The 25,836-nt window shown below is 31.6% G+C and overlaps 5 protein-coding genes across 13 annotated transcripts in view; 2 read left to right on the top strand and 3 right to left on the bottom strand.

Moving 5' to 3' along the window:
* Pdfr (Pigment-dispersing factor receptor) overlaps window positions 1-16,636 on the bottom strand; it is an 83,507-nt gene extending 66,871 nt beyond the window's left edge. For 4 of the 8 annotated variants that reach the window (XR_011801771.1, XR_011801773.1, XR_011801772.1 and 1 more), the window contains exon 1: window positions 3,150-3,419. The gene's annotated coding sequence lies outside the window, so the exon portion shown is untranslated. Of the gene's footprint in view, window positions 1-3,149; window positions 3,424-16,512 lie in introns of those variants that run through there. The other 4 variants (XM_072017821.1, XM_072017816.1, XM_072017817.1 and 1 more) reach the window with 3 other exon arrangements.
* On the bottom strand, window positions 8,319-11,205 carry Rdgbbeta (cytoplasmic phosphatidylinositol transfer protein 1). Of its 2 annotated transcripts, none has more exons than XM_072017435.1 (8): window positions 11,088-11,205; window positions 10,721-10,869; window positions 10,549-10,637; window positions 10,440-10,490; window positions 10,307-10,378; window positions 10,144-10,242; window positions 9,920-10,075; window positions 8,319-9,840 (listed from the first exon to the last, which is right to left on the bottom strand). In XM_072017435.1, the coding sequence occupies exons 2-8, from the start codon at window positions 10,827-10,829 to the stop codon at window positions 9,589-9,591; spliced, it is 828 nt and encodes a 275-aa protein (XP_071873536.1). In that variant the 5' UTR covers window positions 10,830-10,869; window positions 11,088-11,205; the 3' UTR covers window positions 8,319-9,588. The 2 variants fall into 2 exon arrangements, with proteins under 2 accessions (XP_071873536.1, XP_071873535.1); XM_072017434.1 differs by having other exon boundaries at window positions 10,440-10,447.
* Window positions 11,626-15,938, top strand: LOC139994614 (nonsense-mediated mRNA decay factor SMG8). The gene is made up of 15 exons (XM_072017433.1): window positions 11,626-11,753; window positions 11,946-12,090; window positions 12,168-12,442; window positions 12,527-12,757; window positions 12,828-13,021; window positions 13,086-13,189; window positions 13,273-13,466; window positions 13,525-13,764; window positions 13,845-14,048; window positions 14,135-14,244; window positions 14,374-14,532; window positions 14,594-14,804; window positions 14,879-15,190; window positions 15,346-15,525; window positions 15,704-15,938. Exons 1-15 carry the CDS (start codon window positions 11,713-11,715, stop codon window positions 15,825-15,827), a joined length of 2,724 nt encoding a protein of 907 aa, XP_071873534.1. The 5' UTR covers window positions 11,626-11,712; the 3' UTR covers window positions 15,828-15,938.
* Window positions 16,637-16,987: 351 nt separating the features above from the next.
* LOC139994930 (protein brambleberry) lies at window positions 16,988-20,692 on the top strand. The gene is made up of 9 exons (XM_072018013.1): window positions 16,988-17,229; window positions 17,403-17,788; window positions 18,269-18,454; window positions 18,523-18,745; window positions 18,818-19,114; window positions 19,203-19,415; window positions 19,485-19,718; window positions 19,781-20,096; window positions 20,170-20,692. The coding sequence occupies exons 2-9, from the start codon at window positions 17,417-17,419 to the stop codon at window positions 20,276-20,278; spliced, it is 1,950 nt and encodes a 649-aa protein (XP_071874114.1). The 5' UTR covers window positions 16,988-17,229; window positions 17,403-17,416; the 3' UTR covers window positions 20,279-20,692.
* LOC139994941 (uncharacterized) lies at window positions 20,684-24,574 on the bottom strand. Its single transcript, XM_072018030.1, has 7 exons — window positions 24,191-24,574; window positions 23,274-23,808; window positions 22,449-22,665; window positions 22,056-22,242; window positions 21,217-21,325; window positions 21,019-21,141; window positions 20,684-20,955 (listed from the first exon to the last, which is right to left on the bottom strand). Exons 3-7 carry the CDS (start codon window positions 22,546-22,548, stop codon window positions 20,791-20,793), a joined length of 684 nt encoding a protein of 227 aa, XP_071874131.1. The 5' UTR covers window positions 22,549-22,665; window positions 23,274-23,808; window positions 24,191-24,574; the 3' UTR covers window positions 20,684-20,790.
* Window positions 24,575-25,836: the final 1,262 nt, after the last annotated feature.

Below are 25,836 nucleotides of genomic sequence, written 5' to 3'. Positions count from 1 at the left end.
CGTTTTATCTGCAATTCAAGATACTCCTGACTGACCAAGGAAACAGATCATCCACTCGCTATGGAAAGACCGATAGACAATTTTAAGGTATTTGTAGCACGACACATATCGTTCAAAAGTAAGACACGCTAACTGAAACACAGAAATATATATGATATAAAATAAAAAAAAATAAAAAGGTCGTATGTTTAAGTGTTAGTATCAGACATAAGATGAGATACGTGTGTTTGGAATGGAAGTGTGGATGAATGCTCTAAACAAAAACTCTATATCCAAACAAAGCACGAGAATGAGAGAAATACGTAAGCAAAGTTTCCTGTATGGTAGAGCCAAAAAATAAATAAACACATATATAGAATGCGTTTCACAATGAGAGATAGAAAAAAATACTGTAGAGGGAAAAATTGAATGGTATGATAGCATCTATATTCATAGGTACTCGTTTACTTTATTTTCTTTCTTTTTTTTTTATTTTTTTTTTTTTTTTTCTTAATATGTAACGATGCACTGGGAAATTGCATTCTGTTTTTAAATGGAACTCTATAATTCTTTATTCGTTTATTTAACTTCATTTATATGTTCGGCGCATTTTTGGATTCTCTACGAGAAAATATTAAGATATTTGAATCGAACAATGCTTAGTTTAAAGGATATTCCAATTTGCGAGATATTCCAAAGATAGACAGATATTCAAACTGCTTAAGGAGAATAAGCGAAGATTGGTCAGACAACATCCAGCAACTTGTTTTAATGGATCTCCTAGCATAATTGTGTTATTCGTAGCGGTATAATGATGCAGATGCAATTTAATTGGTTTCCAGTGAGAAATATATTCGACAATTAATTTTTATCTTGAAGGGTATTAACATTTAATTGAAGCAATTAACGAAGCATTTGTAAATAAAATAAAGCGAACAAGAAATATTACAGGAGAAATATATTATTAGTTCATAGTAATAGTAACTAGTAGTAACTAGTTATTGTAGTAATAGTATATACTACTTATAGTAATAGTATATACTAGTACTTATAGCAGTAGTATATTATAGTACTCTATTTTTAGTACTACACAACATATACTACATTACTATACTATATTACTATCATGTGTATGCTACTACCTCATATTAGTATATAGTATAGACTAGTACTTATGGTAGTAGCATATTATAGTACTCTATTTTTAGTATTGCACAATATATACTAAATTACTATCCTGTGCATGCTACTACCTCATATTAGTATATAGTATATACTAATACTTATGGTAGTAGCATATAATAGTACTCTATTTTTAGTACTGCACAACATATATTACATTATTAAACTATATATGCTATATCCCATGTATGTTACTACCTCGTATTCCAATTTAATCATTTCTCCAATCATTAAAGATATCATACATCTTCCAACTGTACAAAACAATGAAAGAGTAATTTTATAGTAATTTGTCCGATATGTAATATTTCTCCATTCACAGAACGTTACTGATGTTGTGTTACGCTGTCATAGAACAACGCAATAATAAAGCTTAATTAGATTTAGTGGCCAATAGGATAAAATGTTTCTCGCGAGAAGGAAATAATTGGTGATGAGGGAAGGGACATCGGGCAGGGGAAGGGGGGATGGAGAAATGTCGAGGGAGTTGCGGATAATTGGAAATCGCGAGCATGTGTATTAACGTGGTGCACACGTGAATAATTACGCGTCGACGAATCGTCGATGAAACTGGAAGCTGCACTTTCAACGATATTGCGTCTGCACAGGTCATTCCTTCCACTGGCGTCGATAAATAGAAGAACGTGGATGCCATGGAATATCGTTTTTCAGTTAATGAGACAGAAGCAGTGGGAGGTGAAGCGATCAGCATCGTTTCTGCAGTTGCTAACAGCCTGGCTACGGTGATTCCTTTCCTCGCCATTAAGAAAAACGGAATATTCGAAAACACTTGTAAGAGTAGATGAAATTATATCTTAAAGGGACAAAATAAAAGTCGGGAGATCAAGAACAATTTTTATAATTATAAAAACACGAATGAAGTCTAATCTAGAGATCAATTACGATGAGTTTAATGATTCTTGTAATTGCTAGATATGATAGAATACTTGAAGAGCCTTATGAAAACTGATATAGATTATGGAGGAAACTTTATCTAAGACTGAAGAATAAAATTTAATCTGAGATCAAGAACATCTTAATTACGTTTGGAGATCACAATTTGGAACGATCTAACGATTCTTATAAACATTAGGAAAAGGTAGAAATACTTGCAGAGGTAAAAATTGTTTACAGAGGAGAAGAGCGAAATATATTATACAGATCAACAGCTATATCAGATCTGAAGAGCACACTATTAAATAATTTAAAGGTAAAAGAATATGTTAAATAATTTTCAATCCATGATTCTTCCAAGAAAAGATTTATAACGAGAAACTATACAGAGAATTTTATGAATAAAAAGCTTTGAACTTATCTTCTGCTAGTCACTTTTGGAAGAATCAGCGAAAAGCTTGATCAAACACTCATGTACACTATCCTCAACTACAAAGACAAAAATTCTATTGACACTTCTTTGATATTAAAATTATCAAAAATTTCCTATTTCCAAATTCTATCAATGATTACTTTAAACCACTTGAAATCAAACAATTAACATTTTATACTTAACAATAAATAATTTAAATTAAATAATTGAAACTAATTGTACAAGGGTATTTAAAATACCCTTGCACAAATCATATTATATTTTACAAATTACTAATTGTATAAAATTTAAAAGTAAACATCCGCTTAAAGAATACTTGCAAAAGCACGTTTCACATGTAATGGAAGAATCAAAGTAAATAACATATTTACGATTAATTTCGGCAATTGTTGGACTGCGGATTTTTATGTATCCATAGAAAATTAGAAAATGCAAAATCACATAGAGTGCACATTATTGCATATAGTATGAAGATACATATATAAACTATACATAAGTAATGTATAAACATTTCTATAATATTTGATACGTGAAGCAATTTTCTACAAATGTTCTATTTTTCTAATTATATTTTTAACGGTATTAACTTATCTAAAAATTCACCATCTAGTAATTATAGTGAATTATAAACTAATAATTTCAAAATATTTGCAAGCCTCACCAGTGATACAATGCAAGGAATTAAAAGAGCTTCGAAGCGAAGACGAAATGCTCAGGATCACTGAGGACAAGCAGTTCTAGTCTCGCGGTGAACTTGCGACCACGATAAGCGACGCGAACGTGACAAAGTACGCGCGGTAACTGTTCCGAACTGGCCAGAGACGCGTCTAGTCGCGCAAGGAATCGCACCTCAACCCCTCCACCATTTGTTCACAGAGTCGTTCGCGCCAGCGTGGATCCTTATTCGCGCAAACCAATTATACGCAACCACGAGGCTTGCGGTAACGTGAATCGTCCTGTGGCCAACAATGGACCTCCTGTTGGCTATTTAAGTCATTTCAAGTGAACTCTACTTGAAATGTTCAAGACGTTTAAATGATATTATTTTTGGAATCAGCGGCAGGTCATTTTCAAATTGCATTAGATGGTTAGAGATTAAATAGAGAGTAAATATTCTATATAAAATGTTTGGTAAATATCGTCTATTATAAATTACAGGAATTATTTGGTAAATAATTTCTATCTTTCTTGCAGAAGAATCCTTTGAAATTCTTTTTTAAGAAATTGTCTACTTAATTATTAGAGACTAGGTAAAGAGACTGCAAAACGTAACAACGGTCGCTAATAGCTTTAAAAGCGTATATATTCGTTAAAAATGTTATATTCTATGGATTGTTGTGTATGAGGTGAACTGTAGATTTTAAGAAAAATTAAAGAACCTAACATAATAACAAGAGAGGAGCTGGGTAAGATAAATATGTAATAATAATAATGGCTTCGAAAGCTAACGTGACATTGCATAAATAAATAAAAGAGAAACAAAAAGAAACGATTTCAACCTCGTCGAAGAACCGAGTTCAACTTATCTTGGTTATAATTCCGGTTACGCAAACGCGCAAGGGCGCAAAAAGACAGATAGGGTACATGTTAATTAAATGGATTGCCGATTACGAAACACGAAGGAGGAACAGATGTAGAAGGCCGTTAATTAATTCAGATAGTAGGACGAACAGTGTTGATGAGAGTGAATTTCCATTAATCCGAAAATACAATATCCTCGATTGGGTTGTTCACGTGTCTGGTGTCGACACTGTCGACCTCACGCGGCCCATAGAACACGTGACACGCCATGGCCACGTGATGGAAGGGGGAGGAACCCATTCTTTCTTCCTTCACAGTGAGAAGCGAGCCAGAAGCTCTTTCTTACCGCGTGGTTACGCTTTTAACAGCGTCGAACGTTTGCATAATCGTTTATAGTAGGAAAATCCTTCTGCCTTTTGCACAGAGAATTAACTATAGCTGTGGTTAACTGATTAAAGATGGAAGACATTTCTAAATTTAATTTAACTATGGTCGATCACAAAAATCCTGGGACACCAATGTAATCTCGTTTGAAAGTCACGTATTTTGAATATATATACAATCAGCAACAAAAATACATTGCATCATATATATCATCAATAATAATAATAATAGTCACCAATCCTCTTATTTTTAACACTGTTTTTATAAAAGAATATACTGCTCTTCTTTGGTTATTAGCAGTTTCTCAAGTTACTCCGTTGTAATATTAGATCTGCAAACTGAATGTTGCGGACATTTGTACAATATACAAGGCGTTCGGTTACAGATGTAAAAAAATTTAAGGGAGATTCTTGAAGCTAAAATAAGATGAAAATCAAGAATAAAAAATTTGAATTTTCGGCTTTGTTTTTTAGTTATTGACAATTAAATATTAGCCGGAATATCCCTACGCACGAGCAAACCTTCTTACACGAATGAAAATAGGTCAGCCTGAGCAACGAGGTGCACAGGGATCCTCAAATCGAACGATACATGGGCAGCAGCTTTTTCCCGTAAATTTCAATTTTTCTCCGCTATTGATTGATGTTTTATGTATGTATTTAGTTGTGTATTCTGTCGACCATTTTTTTATGTTAAAAAATATTTCAAATTCGAATTCAATATGAAAAAATTGTTATTTTTGTTTACGTCTCGTCTTTTACGATAAACATGTCTTTAAGATATTATAATGCTTTTGTTAAATTGAGGAAAAGATTGCAAAACTCGAGGATCGCAACAGGGTCCCAAGCTGGTTTTTTCGATCTTGCTATTGAGACTTACTAGTAAGAATGTTCAATTACTATTTTTTTATATTTTCAGATGGTTTCCAGTTCTTTGGTAGATTAATAGGATTTTTTTTGAAAATGTTGAAATTTGGGAATTTACATATAGTCTAATTAGGCCACCGGTTGTTGCACTGGACATTTTGTGCTCATATTTATTTCTGCAGAAAATTACTCAGCTTATTGAGTATTTAGTTTGTTATTTACAAAAATTGAGAAAGATTATTTCATAAACAAGATTAATTTATGTATAAAAATAAAAAATAAAGTGAAATAAGGTAATTAAAAGTAAATTTTTATTTTTTATTCTCGAATTTTATTAAACGATAAAATCTCCAATTTTCTTAAGCATCGTTTGATTGGTTACATTTTATTAATAAAAAATTTAACGGCTCTAGAGATAAATTCGGCTAGAATAGAACACGGTATCGCCTCTGGGCGAACTATATTATTATTGAAAGAAAAAAGATAGAAAGATCAGAGAATATATCGGGAAAACGATTGCTTCCACTGATCTCTTTTTCAAAAAGCAATCACCGTGCAAGTTACAGCGAAATTTCTCTAAATCGGTGCGACGTTTCGCCAACCTCTTGTACAGGTCCGTCCAAAAGTACGCTACCTTCTCCATAAAGCAAGCAACAAATAATTACGTATATTATTTTATATGTTATAATTATAATAATGACATATATTATTATTTACTTTGTATTTCGAACACTTGTATTATTATTTTATCTTTGCAATTATTTGATAATGTTACGTCAAAAAATATTTAGAAGCATTAAGAAAGAAAAATTTCTATTTTGTAGATCTATTAAAAAATACACATATATAAAAGGTGAGACAGTAAGAATGAACACTTGAAATAACTCATTAACTTTTGACTCAAAAAATGTTTGGAATAAAATTTATTTTATTCGAGAGCCCAATATACTTCTCTTGTGATGTGGATGAAATTAGATTTGGGTTTAAACAAATTTTTTTATTATTATGTCCACTTTAACCTTCTCCTTTAAAATAAACAAACACGTGTTTAAGCGTTTTTCGAAATTCAACCCCCAAAGAGTGTTCGAACAAAGGGTAATAAACATAAGTTCGAATACCGTGTGGGTAGCCAGTTAATATAAAATAAAATTGATATTAGTTTGTAGAGAATGTCCATCTGGATCGACTAATGGTATAAAATAAAAAATATATACGGTGCCATTTAAAAAATTCGAGGTGATCTGAACATCTCAAAAAATATAATAACGTATTAAAAAAATAAATTATATTCACTTGATCAGGCATTTCGAATACAATAAATTTTATTTCAAACAGTTTTGTGATAAAGTCAATAACGAGTTATTCCTTTCTTACTAGCACACCCTGTATATTTTTTATTATTATACAAATTAGTCGAAAATAATTAAGTTCTACTTGAACAGGTATCAGAAACTCACTTGCAATAATTTACTGGGAAAGAAGTTTCCAAGAAGAAGATATATTAAAGCAGGAATAGGATATAGGAGAGGATATAGGAGAAATAAGGATGAAGATAGGTAATATGTGCAAGGAGTGCAAGGATGAGGAATAATCAAGTGGAGAAGGTGGTAGATTGATGGTGGTTATGAAGTGAAGTAGTAGAGGGAATATGGTAATAGTAATCAATGAAACTGGGTAATTAAGGAAAGCAATTACTGGAAAAGGAAGGGAGGAGGAAGTATCTAAAGTAAGAAATACTTTTAAAAAATGATGCAAATGATATGTTTAAATGAGAAGTTCCACTATATATATTGTATAAATTTAAAAATCAAATAAATTAAAAATCATAGTACATATCGAAGCAATTTCGAAAATAATTTTTCTCTGTTACAGAAAGTGTACGAAATGTATCCATACAATAAAGAAAAACGGTATATACCATAGAAAATTCCTAACGATAAAAAAAAGCAGCACGGGTATCAATAAAAAAAAAAAAACTCGAATAGAAAAGAACCCAACAAAAAGGAGGTCGTTGAGGGGAAAAAAGCAATATAAAAAATTGTACTAAAAATGAAATTCCAATAATAAAAGAAGGCAAGTGTGAAACAAAAATTTGCGGCGATGGAAGAGGGATAACGAGAGGACAATAAAGAATTTCAATGATTAAGTGAAGACGTAAAAAGAAACCGTTGCAACAACAACAAAAAATTAAAAGACACCAACAAATAAATAGCAATAAAAAAAAAAACAGTGACAAGCTCAAAATTTCAGTAAGTAAAAAACACCAAAGAAAGAATTTCCACGAAAAGATATCAATGAGTAAGATATCAATGGCTCTTACGAAGCGGTCTCTCCACTGATTTTTCTCTACTCTATGTACGACTGCTAGACGAATATGATAAACGAGCAAGGTAAGAGGGGTAACTGGTTGGAGTAGTATGAGACGAGTCTCACAGTCAGAGATAGAAGTTTATTAATTCCATGCCGATTTTGAAGATAATTAAAAGTTCAGGACCACTTCGCGACACTCTTTTGATCCGGGCAATTACTTAGTTGCAAATAATACACCTGACTTCAGTAAATTTTCCTATTTCGTAAACCATTTTAATTTGCACCCTCCATGAAAAAAGTATAAAATGAAATTGAATATTTTGGAACTGTTGTTGGATAAATAAATAGTTCTGACGCAATTTGATTTATTTTTCTTTTTTTAGTGTTTCAATATGAAGATAAATAACCTAAGAAACAGTATATTGAGTCAAATATCATACTAAGGTTCTTCGTTTGATTTCTGACCAATAATTCTTAAAGAAGCACAGCCACTTGAAATGCCTTGTTAGTGTTAATGTAATTTAAATATTGTAATTTTACTGCTATGTAGTTTTGTAAAAGTGAGTGAACATAGACGATTCACTGATTTTGACTAATCCTTTATACAGTGAGTATTCAATATATGAAAGCTATTCAGCTGGCTTTTTTGCTCGTCAAACTGTTATGTACTTATTACACTTACTGTAAACTTAGTGTTAAACTATCTGGTTGGTTGTAAATTTACAGACTAAACAATAAAATAACCAATCTTCTGAAAAGAATAGCTTGAAACGTTTATTTAAATACATATTCGTACAATAAAGAGGCAATTAAATGCTCTGCAGTGAGTACCCTTTTAAAAAAGAACACAATTTTAAACATGTTATAAGCAATGGAAATTAAGCGATGAAAAGATTCTTAACAATGAGATCGAACATTTTTCTTTCCACGGCACAATATGCACATTGCAAGTGTGTACAGGTGTAGTTTCAAGCTTTAACTTTATATAAAAATTAAAAGTGAATTGTTGTGCGTGTGTATCTTTCCACCTCTTTTTGTTTTAAGGTCTGTTTTGGTCCCAAGAAAATTTTGGACAGCACATAATTATTATAAATTAGAAACAGCAGAGAATTCAGATGCTAACACAAAATTAAAAACAGATACTCCTGATCCTGTTTAAAGCCTACAAGAAGTAGAATTAATATCCTACCTCAGATAATTCTGTATGTACAACCTGCTATTGAATTAGAAAAAATACTATAGCTATCTTTAAGTTAATATAAACCTCATTATTAAATCAAAAACAGAACACAATTCATTAGTGCCGTGAGAGTTCGTAGTTGCATCAAGAAATAGTATATACATAGCATAGTATACGATCTGCTACGACAATTAATAATTCTTATGTTAAACATTAATCACTAATCTTTACAGTGTTTCACACATCAATATAGCTTAAGCCGGTGTGTATATAATATCAATAAGTATCCACTTTGGATGTACAATGGTGCCTTCCCTAACTAGGTCTAAGTTTCGCTACTACATTTACGACATTTACAATGATTCAAGAACTACTCCTGAAATCTTTATTTCCTACCTTGGTAAAATGACTTTATAAATACCTTTAACTTAAAATACGACAATATAATCTGCAATGAATGTTATAAAGGAGAACAAGTACTAAAGTTAACATAAGTTCGCAAGAAACCTGCACTTTTTAAAATACTACTTTCAGCTAGTCCTAAACTGATTAGCATAGACATGAATAAACTATAAAAATATTCTACATTGCATAGACGATAGATATTCTTTGTTTGCCAATATTGCAGAAAAATGATCTAGAAAAGAAGAACAGATCAGGAACTCTGGTTCGCAAATCCTGTTGCAGGTACCTGGCTATAATGTACATATATATATATGCATATATGTATATATGTATATATATATATACACACACACACACAGAATCGAAAGTGCCGATATTTATTTGCACAATTATAATTACGTTCCCTAGATAGGTTGATTACTCTAACAATATGGCTAAGACCAAGAGAACCATGATCGAGTGGACTGTGTAGGAGATTTGGGTAATGGTGAAGACGGCATTGATGAAGTTGGTGTGGTTGGTGTTGGTGACTTCTCGTTATTCATATTTCTGAGTCGCACTTTCTCATTAGTTTCAGCTTGCATCTTTTGTTCATACTGTCGAACATCCTCCAGTGTCATGTCATACCACTCATCAATCCATGCAAATGCTTGACGATGACCCAATAATAAAATATCTCTAATACACTGCAGATGTAAGAATAACATCATTACAGTTGTAAATTTCGTAATTCAAGTACTCTATGAATATTTATAAACAAATTACTCTATGAATGAAGTCTTCCACTCGAGTTTGCATACCCCACACTTCAAAAGAAGCTTGAACTAGCTTATAAGAACACATTATAGGCTGTGTAGTGCCTTTCCACCCTTCTACCAATGGCCCACGACCAGTTCGTTGAGATTTAAAGAATTTTGGATCCTAAAGTAAAGATATTCACGAATGTAAATTTCTAAGTCAAGACCTAGGTGTTATAATAATAACAATACCTCCTCCTCTTTATAGTGCTTCGCGGATAATTCGTCGTACGCAATGTCCACAAAATCAACCTCACGATGAATCAATTCGATAGGAGACAGACCTAAACACTGTTTTAATAGCATTATATGTAACAGAACTGATCCTATTTACATATAAAACTCATTTACATACATTTTCTGTAGATCCATTGTTATCCTCATATCGCGTTTTTATTGAGATGTACAATTTTGGAATAAAAGAACACTAAAAAGTAAAATTTTATGTAATAAGAAACTTCACATAAAGCTACAATATTTATACTTACAGTGTATTCTTGGTAAACCATAAGCAACATGAAAAAAAGCCATATTATTAGCTAGAAAGAAACATTTTTGGATTCTATTTGATGAAATACTAACTATATCTTAATGTACCTGTGACAGTAAAGGGATAATAATTCCATGCCTTCTCTGTGACATAAAATATTCGAGGAATGAGAGATTGAATCCAATATGGCAATTTACTGTAATTTAATATAACAAATATGAGACATCAACCTCCATAATAGTCTGAATTTAAAGATATAAGTGATGCCATGAAAATTACCTAGATAGATGGATTCGTTTCTCTGTATATTGACCCTTTCCGTGTTCTGGATCGTCACACTCCACATTTTCAACAACCTCAACACCTTCATCATTATCTGATTGCTCATGACTGTGTCTAGCAATCATATAAAGTTGCCCTATGCGATACTACAAAGAATATAATCAATAATTGAAATTCTTTAATTCAACTGAAATGATCCAAAGTTCTAGTTGTGCTTAATCAAGAATTGTGAGAAAATATTAACTGATAAAGTAGAAAATTATAACGGAATGTTAAAAACGAAAATTTCTACTACCTGTATATGGAAGAAATATTTATGCAAAGCTGTAGTAACAATTAACATTAAAAATTCAGAAAGATTTACCTCCCCTGTAGTAAGCGGCATACATATGCGATATTCTTTCGTTAATACCATATTGTAACGAAAACCTCCTACGACTGCATTAAATTAATATTCGCTGATGAGATTATAGTTCTCTTCTTAGCTAATGAATATGGAACTGATGAAATTGTCATCCAAATAGCTATTTCACTAGCTCCAAGTGATGAGCCAATAAACAATCGAATTGTATGAAGTCTGTCCACTGTTTCAAATCGATAATAATGTTTGACACCTTACACAAACGATAATATAACTAGACATACCATAAAGAAAAAATCCCAATCATTTAAATTATTTAATGCTCAATTATAAATAACTAAATATTTTTTATAGTGCGATTAAGAAAATTTGTTTCCTGGTGTTACTAGAAATCATAACAATCTGCACCTATATACATTTATTTAAAAAAGGTTAAAGTTATGCAAAAAAATATTGCTAAAAAATAAATTGCTTAATACAGAATAATTACATTTATTCGTGTTTCTGCAATTTTTTAATAAAGTTTATAATCTGCTGCAAATTTACTTCATTACATTGCATTGTTCGCTGCTGTCTTATAACTATAGCACGTAATAATATAACCTTTAAGTCGACAAACAAATATATAATGCGACCGCAAAAATTCCGACTTCCATGCAGCGCAGGAAGGTAATTTAACGAAAAAAAAACATTTTTATTTTAATAAAGAAAAAGTTTTCTAAATTCGAAAACTATTTTATTGATTTATAAATTTATTAATTAAAAATAACAGTGAATGTGATATCTTGTATATAGAAATATTTTGGTATTTATCATAATACAGAAGCAAGTATTTGTTTTTTCCCAATATTTTCTTTTTAGTTTTGTACACACAGACAAAAAGGTAGTGATAGTATCTGTATTTGGAAAGTCACAATATAGTGCAAAAGGATGCAAGACCAACATGCTCAGTTCAATCCTGCAGGTGGGCCTCCTGGATGAACCAGAAGTAGAAAAAGAATCATTTGTAAGAGTTTATTTAAGAATACATTAGAATCTCTAAAATAATTTGTATGAAAATAACACTAATGAAATTATTTCTAGTGTGAGATTGAGGGATACTACGATTCTAAAGATAGAACTATATACTTGCATTTAAGAGGATTATTAGATACACACACCCTTTTAACAGAATATGATAAGTTCCTAGAAAAACAGGACTGCAAGGATTTCCTTAGTGTATGGGCACACATGAGAGACAAATATGCTAGAGCATTACTAGTTTTATTTCACATATCGCATGTTATTATTCTTACTCATCCGACTCACACATTTGACTACAGTTATGTACATTTATTCAGAGCCATGGATATGGTGAGGTATACATTTAATTTCTTTCAATAAATATACTGTTCTACAATACAATACAAATCTTGAATACAAATGTATGCTTTGATTTTCAGACAAAAGGTTTCTCCACAACTTTCTGATGTTCTAAGTTCCATATACAGTTTACCTAAGGACTGGGTATCAAATGTTAGACCCTGCTCTCCTAGGGTTTTATTCTATTTTGAAACTTGCCCCACTGTGTTTCAAGATCCTGCCAGTGGAGCTAATATCAAAAAACTGGAACATTCCTTAGAAGATCAGATATACCAAGTATTGAGGAAAAATCGAATAGTAACTAATATTAGGTAAATGTAAAGACTACAAAACTCAAACATTGTTTAATTTGAGGTAAATAATATGTGGGTGAATTTTCAGCTCAAATTCACTGTTTGCAATTCCTGCGAATCAAGAATTCGTATATGTACACACTGGTACGACAGAATCCAGAGATATTCTGGGCTACATGGCAAAGAAGCTCATACAGAGTTGCAAAGTTAGCTCTGGAGGAAGTACTTCAAGGAGTTTGGCTAGTCAGGATTCCAATATTCAAATAGACGATACAGAAACTGGTAAGAATATTACTGAATTAAAACCACATAATCAAAATAATAATAACTTCATATATGTTCACAGAAACTCGTTCCTTTAGATCATTTCTACAACAGCATATAAACCTAGCCTTTGCAAGAGGTTTTGATGACAATGTTGGAAGACACTCTGTACCTGCCTATTTTGAGGTCAGATCAATAATAAAAATAACTAATATTAAATTACAATTTTACATTTAGTTTGCTTCTAACTTCAACCTTTCTTTTATCAGATACCTAATGTTACAATATTCTGTGAAGTGGCAAACAAAGTGTACGACTATTTTATACATGGAACAGATAAAGAACTACTAACATTACACAACTTATTAGATACTGACGTAAAGTTCAGTAAGAGTAGATGCAGCAAAGTACTCCCACGAGCCCTTCAGGCTTACCAAGAGAACCTACCCCAACACTACACAAGGTATTCAAAATTCCCCAAGAAAAATTTACATAAAATAATCCCTCAATATTTACACCAGAGCATATCACGAAACAAAATTGGCACATGCAATGGGGGTCTTTGAGATGCATGCACGAGGCCCTTTATTTGAAGAGTTTAATGAAAAACTACAGGCCGAATGCGAGAAGCACTGGAGATCTGGAAGGCAGATGTGCGAAGTATTGTCTCTGACAGGGAATCCTTGCACGAATCCGATACACAGAGGTGGAAGTGAGGGCGCTGGAGGCGGGGAACAAACAGAACAAAGAGAAAATGACAAGTGCGTGATGCAGGGAAAATGATTTATCATCTCACATTATCTATTATGTAATCTCAATATAATGTTATATCATTTTACAGTGATTTACCAATTAGGGAACATTGTAGTGGAGTTCGATACATCTGTGCTTGTAATTGTGGTCGTTGTCAGGGTTCAAGAGAGGACCCATTCAGTCTGAGACAGGCCAACTATGATTATTTCCAAATGCTAGCTAAACAATGTGGATGTGCTCAGTTAGAGAACATACAGTTTCCTGTTTTCCAACCAAGCACTCATAATTATAGGTAAAATATTTATAATAATTTTATATCAATATTGATAATAGATTTCTGTGTCTTAGAGTATGAACAATGGCATACTCTTGTTACAGGCCTGCACAGTTGTTTTCTACTAAACGAGAGGACTCTTTCACTCATGCAGAATCTCCAACATCTGAAGGAAATACTCAAGCTTGCAGCTTAGGAGTTAACACTTTGAATGGTATTTTTGTTTTATTGTTCATAATTATTTACAATTCAATCCTGTGGTAAAGAATTTGTTGAAAAGTTAATTTATTGGTAAAAAATTCTTTGAAAAGTTAAGTTTATGACATTAAGGTTATGACTTTAGATGATATTCGAACTCCATATGGAAGTGGAGGACAGTCACCTCCAACGAGTGAAACTAACGAAGATGTTCCTAAGCTCAGCAGTAAAACCAGTCTAACACCTAGTGACGCCCATAAAGTAGTTATAGAAGTGTCAGATAGTGATGCAGAAAATGCAAAAGGTAACTATTCTTTAAGAAGATTAATTGTAATATTATATTTCAATATTCATCAATTCTATAGAGAAATCTCTAGTCAGGCAGCCTTCAACAACAGAGTATCTACCAGGAATGTTACATACAGAATCACCAGCTGGTTTATTGCCACAATTCTCTAGTTGGTCCCTAGTTTGCCTTGGACCAAGTAGCCTATACTCTCATAATTTGGGTTTACAACACCAAGCTGGTGTTTTAGCCACTTCCGCTTTTCTTTTACCATGGGATGTGACTGTTAGGTAATTTAATAAACCAAGAAATTCAGTTTCATCATTAAGTTAGATTTAATTTGTACCAATTAATTTTTTATTAGACTAGAGCATCAAAAAGAAAGAGGCTCTTTGTGGCCTACTATAGGTGATCATGGAACCCATAACTATTGTCCGAGAGGAAAGAATTTTCAAAATATGAATACTATTCGTGGTCGGAAATCAAAAGGCGGAAAGGAATTTGTAGTGAAAATATTTGTGGGAGTGGAATACGAGTGTCCGAGAGGACACAGATTTATGGCATCTGCGCCGGATAAGGTTCTGAAGGCTACTGGAAATGGTATTGTGAAGGACAGTGGAAATAAAGTTACATCCAGTACTGCGGACATGCCGCTCTATTTTCCGTGCCCTTGTCGGTATGTGAATATTTAAAAAACAATTTGGATAGAAATCCAGATAATTAAATTTAATTTAAATCCAAATAATGATAATGACCGAATTTATTTTAGCTCCAAATAAATGATATTAAATTAATTTTGAATTAATATTGAATTAATTTTTTAATTTTCAGGCAAACAAAGCCTCTAATAGCTCAATTAATGAGAATTCACGTAGTGACGCCAAAAGCACCTGTTCATGTTACAGTAAATCCTAGAGTACAACCTGGACCTCCACCTTGTCCAATTTTTGTCACTGGTTGTGATGAACCAATAAAGTTATCGCAAAGTGCTTACTGGGTCTTGAGATTACCGTATCCTTTCAAAATTAATATCTACATTGCCTTTTGTATTATAGCATAAGAATACTTAAATAACGAAAATTGTAATTTCAAGAATCTTTAATTTTGAAATGGGAGTTTTTAAAGTATGAAATTTTAATATATCACAACGTTTATAAAAAATTTAAACTAATTCTTAATGAAAATTTAGATACGTGTATATGGATGAAAAGGGTCCGTATTTGGCGCCAAAAGAACCAGTACCAACTTCACACGGAAGATTATTGGCGGGAATGTACGGAATTAGTGAAGTACTTCCGGAAAAGAAAATATAGTGTTCAAATAATTTTAGTCAAAAACTGATTTGTACGAAATTTGTAAATTTTGTAAAAATTACTTCTTTTACATAGTAAATTACTTCTTGTAAATATATAAGGATAATCAAAGTTTATATTATTACTTCTAATTTCTAATTTCAATTTTATATAATAGAACTCAATTTGAATATAGTCAGTCAAAATGATCTTTATGATTCAAAAGATAGCCTAATAATTAGTTCTTATAATTATCATTTACTAACTATAGAAAATTATATATACGATATCATACAGAGTATTCCAGAAGTTAACAGCCATACTTTATCAATATTTTTTTAATTTTTTAATACAGCTGCAAATTAACTATGTCCTTAACACTTTTTGCTTGATTTTATCCATACAATATACTGTCAAAATTTGGCTGTTAAACCTTGAGATACCCTATATAATACTACATGATAGATAATATAACTTTTATGTATAAAACCTTTTATATACCAAAATTGAAATAAACAAATATGTATTAAAAACTACTTTTTTTTTCAAAACTTAAAATGCTTTGAAATTTGTGTTAAATAAAATCAAATAAAGGACGCTATCAAAGAAATACTTTTTGATTTCTCAAAGGACACTCAATATATGTACTACATATTTACTATTCACAAATTATTCAGTAAAAGTGACATTTATGTTTCTGACTCACCGAAACAGCATACAGCATATTTCGAAATCTTCCATGATGTACATTTAACACTATTTTCGGCATAAGAAAATTATGAATTCGCGACTAGCACATCACAAACATATTCGCGGTATTGCAAGCAACACGAGACCGATCTGCGCAAGCGATTCGGTAGCCGGGAAGTGCTCTGATTGGTTCACTCAAAGAACTGCGCAGGTAACATGAATAATAGTGGGCTTCTGATTGGTTGGTGGTTAAATCGTATCTTGGAAAAAATTCAAATCTCCCGAATTCATACTTAGTTAATATGATTATATAATTCACAATTAATATTGAAATTCGATATGTATAGTATTTATATCATATATTGTAATAATTTTTTGTGATTATTTATATTGGAACGAGGTTAACTGGAAATTAAATAGATATTACCAAATATTATGTAAGAAAGTTTGATTTCACTTTCTAATTTCTCCGCCACTGAACTGCAGCGCTATAACCGTTGCAAAGTCCAAGCACAACGAGAATAAATAAACGTTTGATATTGAAACTCACCTGTGAAGCAGCTATTTTCGTTTGTCACCCACTACTACTATAAAATTTCCGGTGGAATGAATAAAGCACTCGGTTTTCTTAACAATAACATTTTAATATTTTACAGCATAATATTTTACAAATATATTTTACATCGGTGAAAGTGATATAACATTACGAAATAAACTGACTATTTTTAACGTCGTAAATCTAAAATTATGATTTTTAATTCTGTATTCTGACTATTTGCTCAATATCATATAGAAGTTAATTTTTCTCAACTTTTATTTTAGGTAATTTAATTCTGATAGTCATTTAAAAGTCATTCAATATTCCATAAATAATACCAATTGTTGAATTTTTTGTCATCTTTTCAGAAAAACAAAGCAGGATGGTGTATATACGTTTATTGGTCTTGTTACTTATGTCAATAACTTGTCAGGGTGATTATGCTTCGGTATTTAAATGGATTTGGGGAAAGGATACAGATGATACTACTGTCTTGGTAGCAGATGGTGTTCCATTGATTTCTATTCCTTATGAATCTATGACAGAGGATGAGAAATTTCTTCAAGAAGCTGCAAAGTTTACAGAAATTCAAGTGTCATCGCCCTTAGAAACTTGCCAACACAAAGTTATTATGAAGATTAAAACCTCTTGCTCTGAATTGAATGAAGAACAACTTGCCAAACTGAGTGTTAATCTTTTGAATTGTCAGTCTGCAGTGGAGGGCAGGAAAATATTTCCATGTACTGAGGAAATGGTAAAATTTCATTATCTTTTTACAATAAATTCTTTATTTTTTATAGCAATGTAAAAATTGTAAATTTTCAAAGCTTCAACTGCTTTCCACTTTTAATTTCAAGTATATAACTTCTATAAACTTTATTTTGTTAATGATATTATGCATTGAAGAAGGGGACTGAATCCAAGTATACAAAATGCCTAAATATAAACCACTGTCTGTGAAATTACATGTGGAAGGGTGGTATGAAGCATGTTCAGACTTGCATTTCCCCCACTTACAAAATACACAGACCACCACTAAGGTCTCCCTAGTTTCAAGCTTCATAATATAAAGTACAGTCCCTGTTTGTACATGAAACTAATCAGTTGAACTTTATGTAACATTACTAAAAATTTAGTGTTTCTGTTATTTGTATATAGTGAAGTTAAAAAAATATTAGTTAGAAAATAGAAGTTAAGAAAATTTATAAAATGAATACAATTGTACTTTTTGCAGTCACTAAAACAATGTACCACAGATATGGATGCAGATATGTGGAATGCATACCATTTAATGAGTAACAGAGCCAGAGCAGTTTGTTATGCAGCTCGCAGTACTCAATTTCGTGCTCTTACAGAATTGACTGTGAACAAATTAATGCAAACTGCGCACACACAAATTAAGACACTGAGTTCATTAAAAGTGAGTGTATAAAATAGTATATGAGCTCTGAATATTAATATTATTTTATCATTGAATATTTTTTTTAGGAAGGTCAAGATCGTCTAGAAGAACAGACTGTAGAAGCTCTATCGTCTTTGTCAGATGGTAATAAAGCGTTATTAGAACAGCAAAAGCGTTTAAAAGATGCACAAGCATCAGCTCATAATCTCGTGACAACAAATTTAAGAGAATTGAATAACGAAAAAGCTTTGATTCGATCTGGACACGCACAACTCGCGGCAATGGCGGATGATATCAGAAGGAAATTAGGTAATTATTTAAATGAATCAAAATCTAAAATATTTGTGATTGGTAACATTTAATTAATTTAATCTTTTGTAGAAGAGGCAAATAAAAATTTGGAACAACAAGCTATCGAACGTAGCGAAAACCATAAAGAAATACTAGAGGATTTATTAAACATTCAATTACAAGCACAATTGATCTGGGACAAAATAGAATCTAGTACAGATCGAATTTTCGCACAACATGAAGCAGCACTTGTTCAATATGAACAAACTTTACAAAAATTAGGTCAAATTAATGACACCATTCAATATATTTGGAATATAACAAATACTATGCGTACAGAGATAGATGAGAAGCTTGATTGGTTGACCAATTACATTGGTGATACTGGTAATTATAATTTTGGAAACTATGAATATTGTAATATAAAAAAAGAAAATCTCATTAAGATAGATAATTAAATTTTCTAACTTTTCAGGAGAACAAATGCATCGAATATATCATATAAGCTTGCATATTGTTTACTTATTATTTGCCATGATAATTGCTGCATTCCTTCATGCACCACTACTGACTAGAGTCACTGTTCTGGGACTTGTACCGTTAAACTTAGTATCTTTCTTGAAGCATGGCATGGATGCTTGTTTGGACTTTGTATCAATGAGTGTATTAATATTTTTAATCACAATGAGTATGTATTATACCAGAAAAATATTTATAGAGTCAATATACATTTTATTTTAATATTTTTATTTCTTAGTGCATTTCCTAATGGTTGGAATTCAACGTTTATTTGGTGCAAAAAGAAGAGAAACGCGATCAGATCCGATTCAAACCGTCAACAAAAATGATCATGCGAATAGTACAGCAGCATATGTTTCTTCTTCTTACATTGCTCAATCACGTTACCTTCCAATATCTTTCTACAGAAATTTGAAGAGGAGTACATGGGAAATTTATAATTTTGTCCGTTACAAAATAAACCGATCTATCCGTAAGTTCAAAAGTGATATATATCATATTTTCTTCATTAAAATAATTAATTATAATTTCCAGAAAAGTTTAGTTCGTTGATACAAGCAGCAATTTCGTGGAGTAAGCAAAGATTAATGTCACGCGAGGAATTGTCCTGTTCGTACACTTCCTCGAGGAGAAATCACAAAGATCTCGTTTGTAATTACGAACAGGAGTATCCAAGTATGTCCGAAGATAACACATACTATGAACATCCAAATTTAATGGATGAAAACAACGGAAGTATCGATGACCTTGATCTTCTACTCGATGCCAATGATCTAAGGCGAAGATTAAGAAGAATTGAAAATTCTGTCAGCAAGTCTTCTTATTCTCGTCAACATTCACCCTCCAGAAGGTATTTGAGATTCAAAAGTACTAACAAAGTAGAATTTTGTTATTGTCAACAAAATGATTTTTTTTGGTCTTAGTGTTACTTCAACATCATCGAAAGTGATATGTAATGGCATGACACTAAGCGGCAGAAGGTGTCGAGCATATGCAATAAGTGGTCTTTATTGCAGCAAACATTCCTTTTAACACTCAATGGGTGACTGATAAACTTTTTAACATAATGTTAGGTTAGTCTGTTACATTAAATTAATTAGAATCACTTTTATCGAGAATTGAACTATTCGTAAACGTAAAAGTGTTAATCAATTAAACTAAATAATTAGATGTAAAATTATTTTATCAATTGGACAATTTATTGAACTTCATAAATGTCCGTAATTTTAACATCGATATAGTGCCTTTGAAGCATTGTCTTCAACATTCTTAACATGACAAATATTGTAATTTATAAAAAAAACAAAATTGTACATAATAGAATGCTATACACTTTATATTATAGTTGTTTGTAAGAAACATGTATTTTCTATTAAATATAATTGTAATTTATTTTTATAAACTCTTTTATTGTAAAATCAACATTAATAAAGCAGCAAGAATCTATTTGCAGTTTTATTTAAAAATATCAACAAATGTACGTATGTATACTAATTAAATGAAAACATTTCATAAATGGTAAAGAAAAGTCAAAGCAATAATTTTCAGTCACAAACTGCCATATTGTATTGCGTGCAAACTGCATTGCTTGTCAATTCCAAGAACTTCGAACTTTTATCAAAACCAATCTCGGTTACTAAATTATGCAAATTGCAGTAATTTGTGCCATAATCGAAAATCCTGAACCATTCATTTGACACGGATTCTCCCTTCAATAATAAAAAGAAATAATTTAAAAAATTATAATTCATGAGTTAAAAAATTAGATATACCGTTGCTACGCAAGTTTTGTTAATTTCATCAAAATCAATTTTGATGGTTTCCGTAGTCTTCAAATTTGGAGCAAGATGAATAGCTTTAATTATGTTACTCTCACTTGATTTTGGTTCCTTGAGCTACAAAACCAAAGTTAGACATTATATATTTTCAAATAAAAAATTATTAATATTTAAGTAAAAATTATTTTTTACTGTATATAGACATCTACCACCACGCGGGCCACAATTCACGCAAGACGACCAATTAAGTATCTGACTTCTAAATTTCTGCATAACATACTTGCATGGATCACCAAATTTCCTATAATAAAAAAAGAAACAAATTATTTCAAAATATCTTTTTCGATATAAGGCTGATAAAAAAAAGTGGCTAGAAAATAATGACAGAATTTTGCACGATTATCCACGGAGCTAGGTAAGGTATATTTAATACGAAATCGACTGTTTTATTCGTGAAAATTTTTATCGTCTTTTGGCAGCGTGGAAGTTCAAAGGGGAGCACCGAAATAACACGCGCGACGTTCTCATGGGCTTGAAAAGTGTGGCTCGTATATTTTTCAAGCGGTGTCGTCCAGCCAAAGAAAAATATACGAGCCTTACCATTGCTGGCTAATATTCAGTTGCTTTATACACAGGATTACTTGCAGAGTAGACGTTATCATAAAACAATTTTTCCCAAGCTTTTAGGGTTATAGACAAAACATTTGTGCTGCTTCATTTGATGCAGCAACACGTTTTCTTACAAAAATGAAGTATATAAAGAATAGGATGCTGGTGACACATGAACGATATATCTAATTAGTCAGAATAAGGAAAATTTATAAAAGAAACATATTGGGACGAAATATCAATATATACGTATTAATTCCTTTTTCTGACTGTTATTGACAACTGTATATTAGTAGGAGGAATTAAAAGAAAGAAAATTTCATAAAAAGAGTAAATTTTACTGAAATATTAATATAAACAAATTTTGATTACTATTATTTGCAAGCATATGTATAAAGAGTATATATGAAGAATTGAAATACCATTTTACAATACAAGAAGCATGCATAGGATAAGGGAACACGAGGCTGATCCAAACAATACAGAGGAAGCATATCAGGAGCCCACAGACAGAGTAGACAAAGTATTTACATTTCGGAAAGACACATACATCTCTAACTATCACTGTTGGTGAATTGTCTTCCTCCTCTACTTTGATTTTACTTAAACCTATAATTTTTAAAGAAAAATTAATCTTTAAAGATGAAAATTAAAACTTAAAAATTTCTTTCAAAAATCTTTAAAATTTCTAAAATTCTTAAACTGAAAAATTGAAATTTCAAGATTAAAGCAGATGAAGAGGAAGATGAAGAAAATATATTTGAAGTGAGGAAGGAATATTGTGAAAATAAAAATGAGGCACATTTGAAGAGAACCATTTTGCTTCTTTGTCGTACAGACATTCTGCGAGTTCATGAACCTCTGTTCGTTATGCGTGTAAGGTGGTGATCGTCTCGACATTGACCTGAGCTCCATGTATGATCTTTGTGACGTTCCGACCTTTTCAACGTTTTCTTTCGACCTGACCGGCACAAATCGATCATCTTTCAGCAGAAAAGGGGGAAAAAACAATGAAATGACGGTCCCTGAAATCTGTCAGAGAAAATAATAATATACGACTATCGCGTTACATTTTCCGAAAACTTTACTACGTACTTTAAAATGTGAAAAAATATGAAAAATTGTTTTGACACCAAAATTCTATTTTTTTTTTTTTTTTTTTTTTTTTATGGGGTTGTATAGAGTTCATAAAATTTTTTACTTTTTAATAAATTATTGCTTTTATAGAAGCTTATAGAATATATTTTTTATAACTATTTGATTATTTTTTTAAGCTAAAAGATTATTACTGTAAAAATGTTGCGTGTTATCGCTACAACTTTCTTCAGTTTTAATTCTATAATTAGTATTTTTCTTCCATTTCCATTAATAGATAAAATAATAAAATAATTTCGATTAATAGATAATATAAGATAAAGAAACCAAAATGTAATTCGATATTTCATTTTGATATTAAAAGATCTGCATCAGGCCAATCTTAAATACTGCATTGATTTATAGTCGTCTTTAGGGAGATCACAGACTTCCCACGAGAGTAGATCGAATGATTTTTTCCATTTCTTTTTATCCTGTCCGCTGACGCGTATTCGGTGTCCCTAATGAATACTATCTACCAAGATACGACCCATAAATGTACTTACTCGACCCGACTACTGCTTCCTTTTTTTTCCTCTTGATTTTACTTCTTACATTCAGTGACCAACCTTGTTACAACTTTATCAAATATCTTCTTCATGCAACATTAAAATAGGCATATTAAAATTCTGAAATATTAAATTATGATATAAATTCTGCAATGTCAAAATCAGAGAGGTTAAAAAATATATTTCTGGTAACTCTTTCTCAATTTCCAATTCTTTTCACTTTTCTTATTATAGTTACTTCTCTACTGAAAGGTTTCACTTTACGTTGGTTTCACTTTACTTTCCTCAAGTGTAAAAGAAGAAACACATTCAGAGGGATGTCCGACAATGTGACGTGCTTTGATGTTTCCTAACATCCGTACAAATGTATTTCTTTGAATCGAACGTCGTCGGGGATCCCGCTAGTTCCGATTCGAATTAGTAAATTAGTCGAAAATAGAGACTGGACGTCGACAAAAATGAAACGGAAGAAAGTTGACGTGTAGACGAATGATCCAGTGACGTTGCGTCGCGTCGCCACTTATAAGAATCTCTGAAAGAAAAAGGTTCTAGTTAAGATGCTGCAAAAACATCAGAATTACTTTTTTCTAAATCTAATCATTCCTCTTCCTCTAAATTTTCTAATAAGTATATTTAACAAATTCAATTATATATTTTTTAAAAATAATTCTAGGACCTTAAATCTTTTATTTAATATCTTATCTACTTACTTGTTATTGTTGGACAACAACTGCTGCAGATCAAATATAATCACTTTCTTTTTTTAATAATTCTGTACAAAAAAATAAATTTAACTATATTCTCTAAAAGTAATTCTAGTGTCTTAAATCTTATATTTAATATTTTATCCAGTTATTTAGTCTTACCTAATTACATACTTGCGTGACATTACGAAACTAAAACAGCTTTCTTACCTGAAAATAACCAGTCGATAAAACAGTGACTGGAGAAATGAATTATCGACATGGTACTACTTTTTTCTTCGAACAAAGATAAATGCAAGGTAGAAAGAGTGATTCGTACGATCCTGAGCAAGGAGAAACGACAGATCAACGAGCCGTGGCTGGCTTGACTTATAGCTGATTGTTCGAGGGTAGAGAAGAGAAGCAGAAGAAAAGATAGCGACTTCTGCGAATGTGGGTCAGTAGAGAGGAATGAATGCGCACAGTGTTTTCCTGTTTACCGACTTACACCAACACTGTCACCATACAAGTGTATTGCAAATTGAACGTCCTTGATAAGTGCTTCTCTGGCAAAAAGTTCGCGCATGAGGTGGCTCTTTCAGTTCTGCAAATGAAAGGTTATTTCATCATCCATCTCGTAACACTATTACCAGCTATTGCCAATAAAATGATGAAATTATCGACGAATAATCAATTAACTAAGATCAATTATGGTATAATGCAATAAAGAGAAGTGAACGAAGTAGAAGAAATTTGGTGATAGTGTCATGCACAGTTTTCAGAAAGCTCTTATAAAAGTGTAAAAAGAAGATCAAGGGGAGACAAGTGAGGAGACTCGTGTGAACCGGATCTTATAGTGGTGGCAGCTGTCGAGGGAACACGTCGACAACTTCTCTCTTCTCACACAGTAAGCTTGCATAAAAAGAAGCTCACTGGAGGTTAGGTAAGTAAAATAGAAACCAATGGAATCTTTATCACGATATCTGCAGTTAGATACTGCATTAAAACTATGTTACAATCTATAACCTAAACTTTATTTTAATAGTACATTAGTTTTAATGTGACATAAATGTTTATAAAATTTTGGGTTAAATCGATGAAAAATGAATTTAAAAAAAAGGAAATGGACATGATTTTGCTTTGATGTGGCCGATGAAGCAAAATCGAGGCGGAAGATAGAAAAAGGAGGTCTTTACCGAGAAATGTATAATTCGAACCGCCTGTCGGCAACTAATTTCCTGTTTGGGAGGCGGGACTGGAAAGTCGGAACGATTTTTTAACAAAGATCTGACCGACTACTTTCATTGCATAATCGGAATCCACTTTCAATATTAATAAAGAAGGAACTTCACCTGAAGAAATAAATTTTTTAAGATACTCTTAAAAAACATAATTTAGATAAAATTATACGATTTTCAGTGAAATAATGATTGTTAGGTCTTCCTTTTGTTGCAAGTTCAATTTTTTTAAAAAAAGAGAATTTAAAAAACTTTTTTGCCCATTTTGGATGATCACTTCACACTCGTTTCTCTCGAAAAGCGACAGCAACCTTTTTTTAACCAAGGAAACAGCTGTCCAACATGAATAACAGCTTTCTCAAGCGATAGCGTAATGGGTCCACTTCTCTATTAAAACCGAAGGACCGATTTTGTCACCTCTTCGATTCCCTAGATACTTTGCCGTCAACATCTGCACAGGAAAGGATTTTAGAGCTTCATCCAATAGAGAAGACAACTAAAAAATTCCACTTTTTTTTACTCCAAGATATTTCACATATTTTTTCTTAATTTAAAATTCATGAACATAGCCTAACCTAAAAGAAGAAATGTTGCTTGTAACCAAAAATTGTTAATTTTAAATGATTTCTTTTGTAAATG

Source organism: Bombus fervidus, chromosome 15, assembly GCF_041682495.2.
Source record: "Bombus fervidus isolate BK054 chromosome 15, iyBomFerv1, whole genome shotgun sequence".
Classification (NCBI taxonomy): Eukaryota; Metazoa; Arthropoda; class Insecta; order Hymenoptera; family Apidae; genus Bombus; species Bombus fervidus.
Note: the sequence above shows the minus strand (reverse complement) of the source record. Positions and strands in the feature narration are given on the sequence as shown.

What these genes read in the sequence shown, in the direction of transcription:
- LOC139994930 (XM_072018013.1), top strand. Translation starts at nt 17,417, where the DNA reads ATGGTGTATATACGTTTATTGGTCTTGTTACTTATGTCAATAACTTGT. An exon ending in TTCCATGTACTGAGGAAATG is followed by an intron (nt 17,789 to 18,268) that starts GTAAAATTTCAT and finishes TACTTTTTGCAG; the next exon opens with TCACTAAAACAATGTACCAC. An exon ending in AGACACTGAGTTCATTAAAA is followed by an intron (nt 18,455 to 18,522) that starts GTGAGTGTATAA and finishes TATTTTTTTTAG; the next exon opens with GAAGGTCAAGATCGTCTAGA.
- Rdgbbeta (XM_072017434.1), bottom strand. Translation starts at nt 11,138, where the DNA reads ATGGTATTAACGAAAGAATATCGCATATGTATGCCGCTTACTACAGGG. An exon ending in TGCCGCTTACTACAGGGGAG is followed by an intron (nt 10,870 to 11,087) that starts GTAAATCTTTCT and finishes TATTCTTTGTAG; the next exon opens with TATCGCATAGGGCAACTTTA. An exon ending in ACAATGGATCTACAGAAAAT is followed by an intron (nt 10,243 to 10,306) that starts GTATGTAAATGA and finishes CTATTAAAACAG; the next exon opens with TGTTTAGGTCTGTCTCCTAT.
- LOC139994614 (XM_072017433.1), top strand. Translation starts at nt 11,713, where the DNA reads ATGCGACCGCAAAAATTCCGACTTCCATGCAGCGCAGGAAG. An exon ending in AGAGCCATGGATATGGTGAG is followed by an intron (nt 12,443 to 12,526) that starts GTATACATTTAA and finishes TTTGATTTTCAG; the next exon opens with ACAAAAGGTTTCTCCACAAC. An exon ending in CCAAGCACTCATAATTATAG is followed by an intron (nt 14,049 to 14,134) that starts GTAAAATATTTA and finishes CTCTTGTTACAG; the next exon opens with GCCTGCACAGTTGTTTTCTA.
- LOC139994941 (XM_072018030.1), bottom strand. Translation starts at nt 22,548, where the DNA reads ATGGAGCTCAGGTCAATGTCGAGACGATCACCACCTTACACGCATAAC. An exon ending in GTGGTAGATGTCTATATACA is followed by an intron (nt 21,142 to 21,216) that starts GTAAAAAATAAT and finishes TTGGTTTTGTAG; the next exon opens with CTCAAGGAACCAAAATCAAG. An exon ending in ACAAAACTTGCGTAGCAACG is followed by an intron (nt 20,956 to 21,018) that starts GTATATCTAATT and finishes TTATTATTGAAG; the next exon opens with GGAGAATCCGTGTCAAATGA.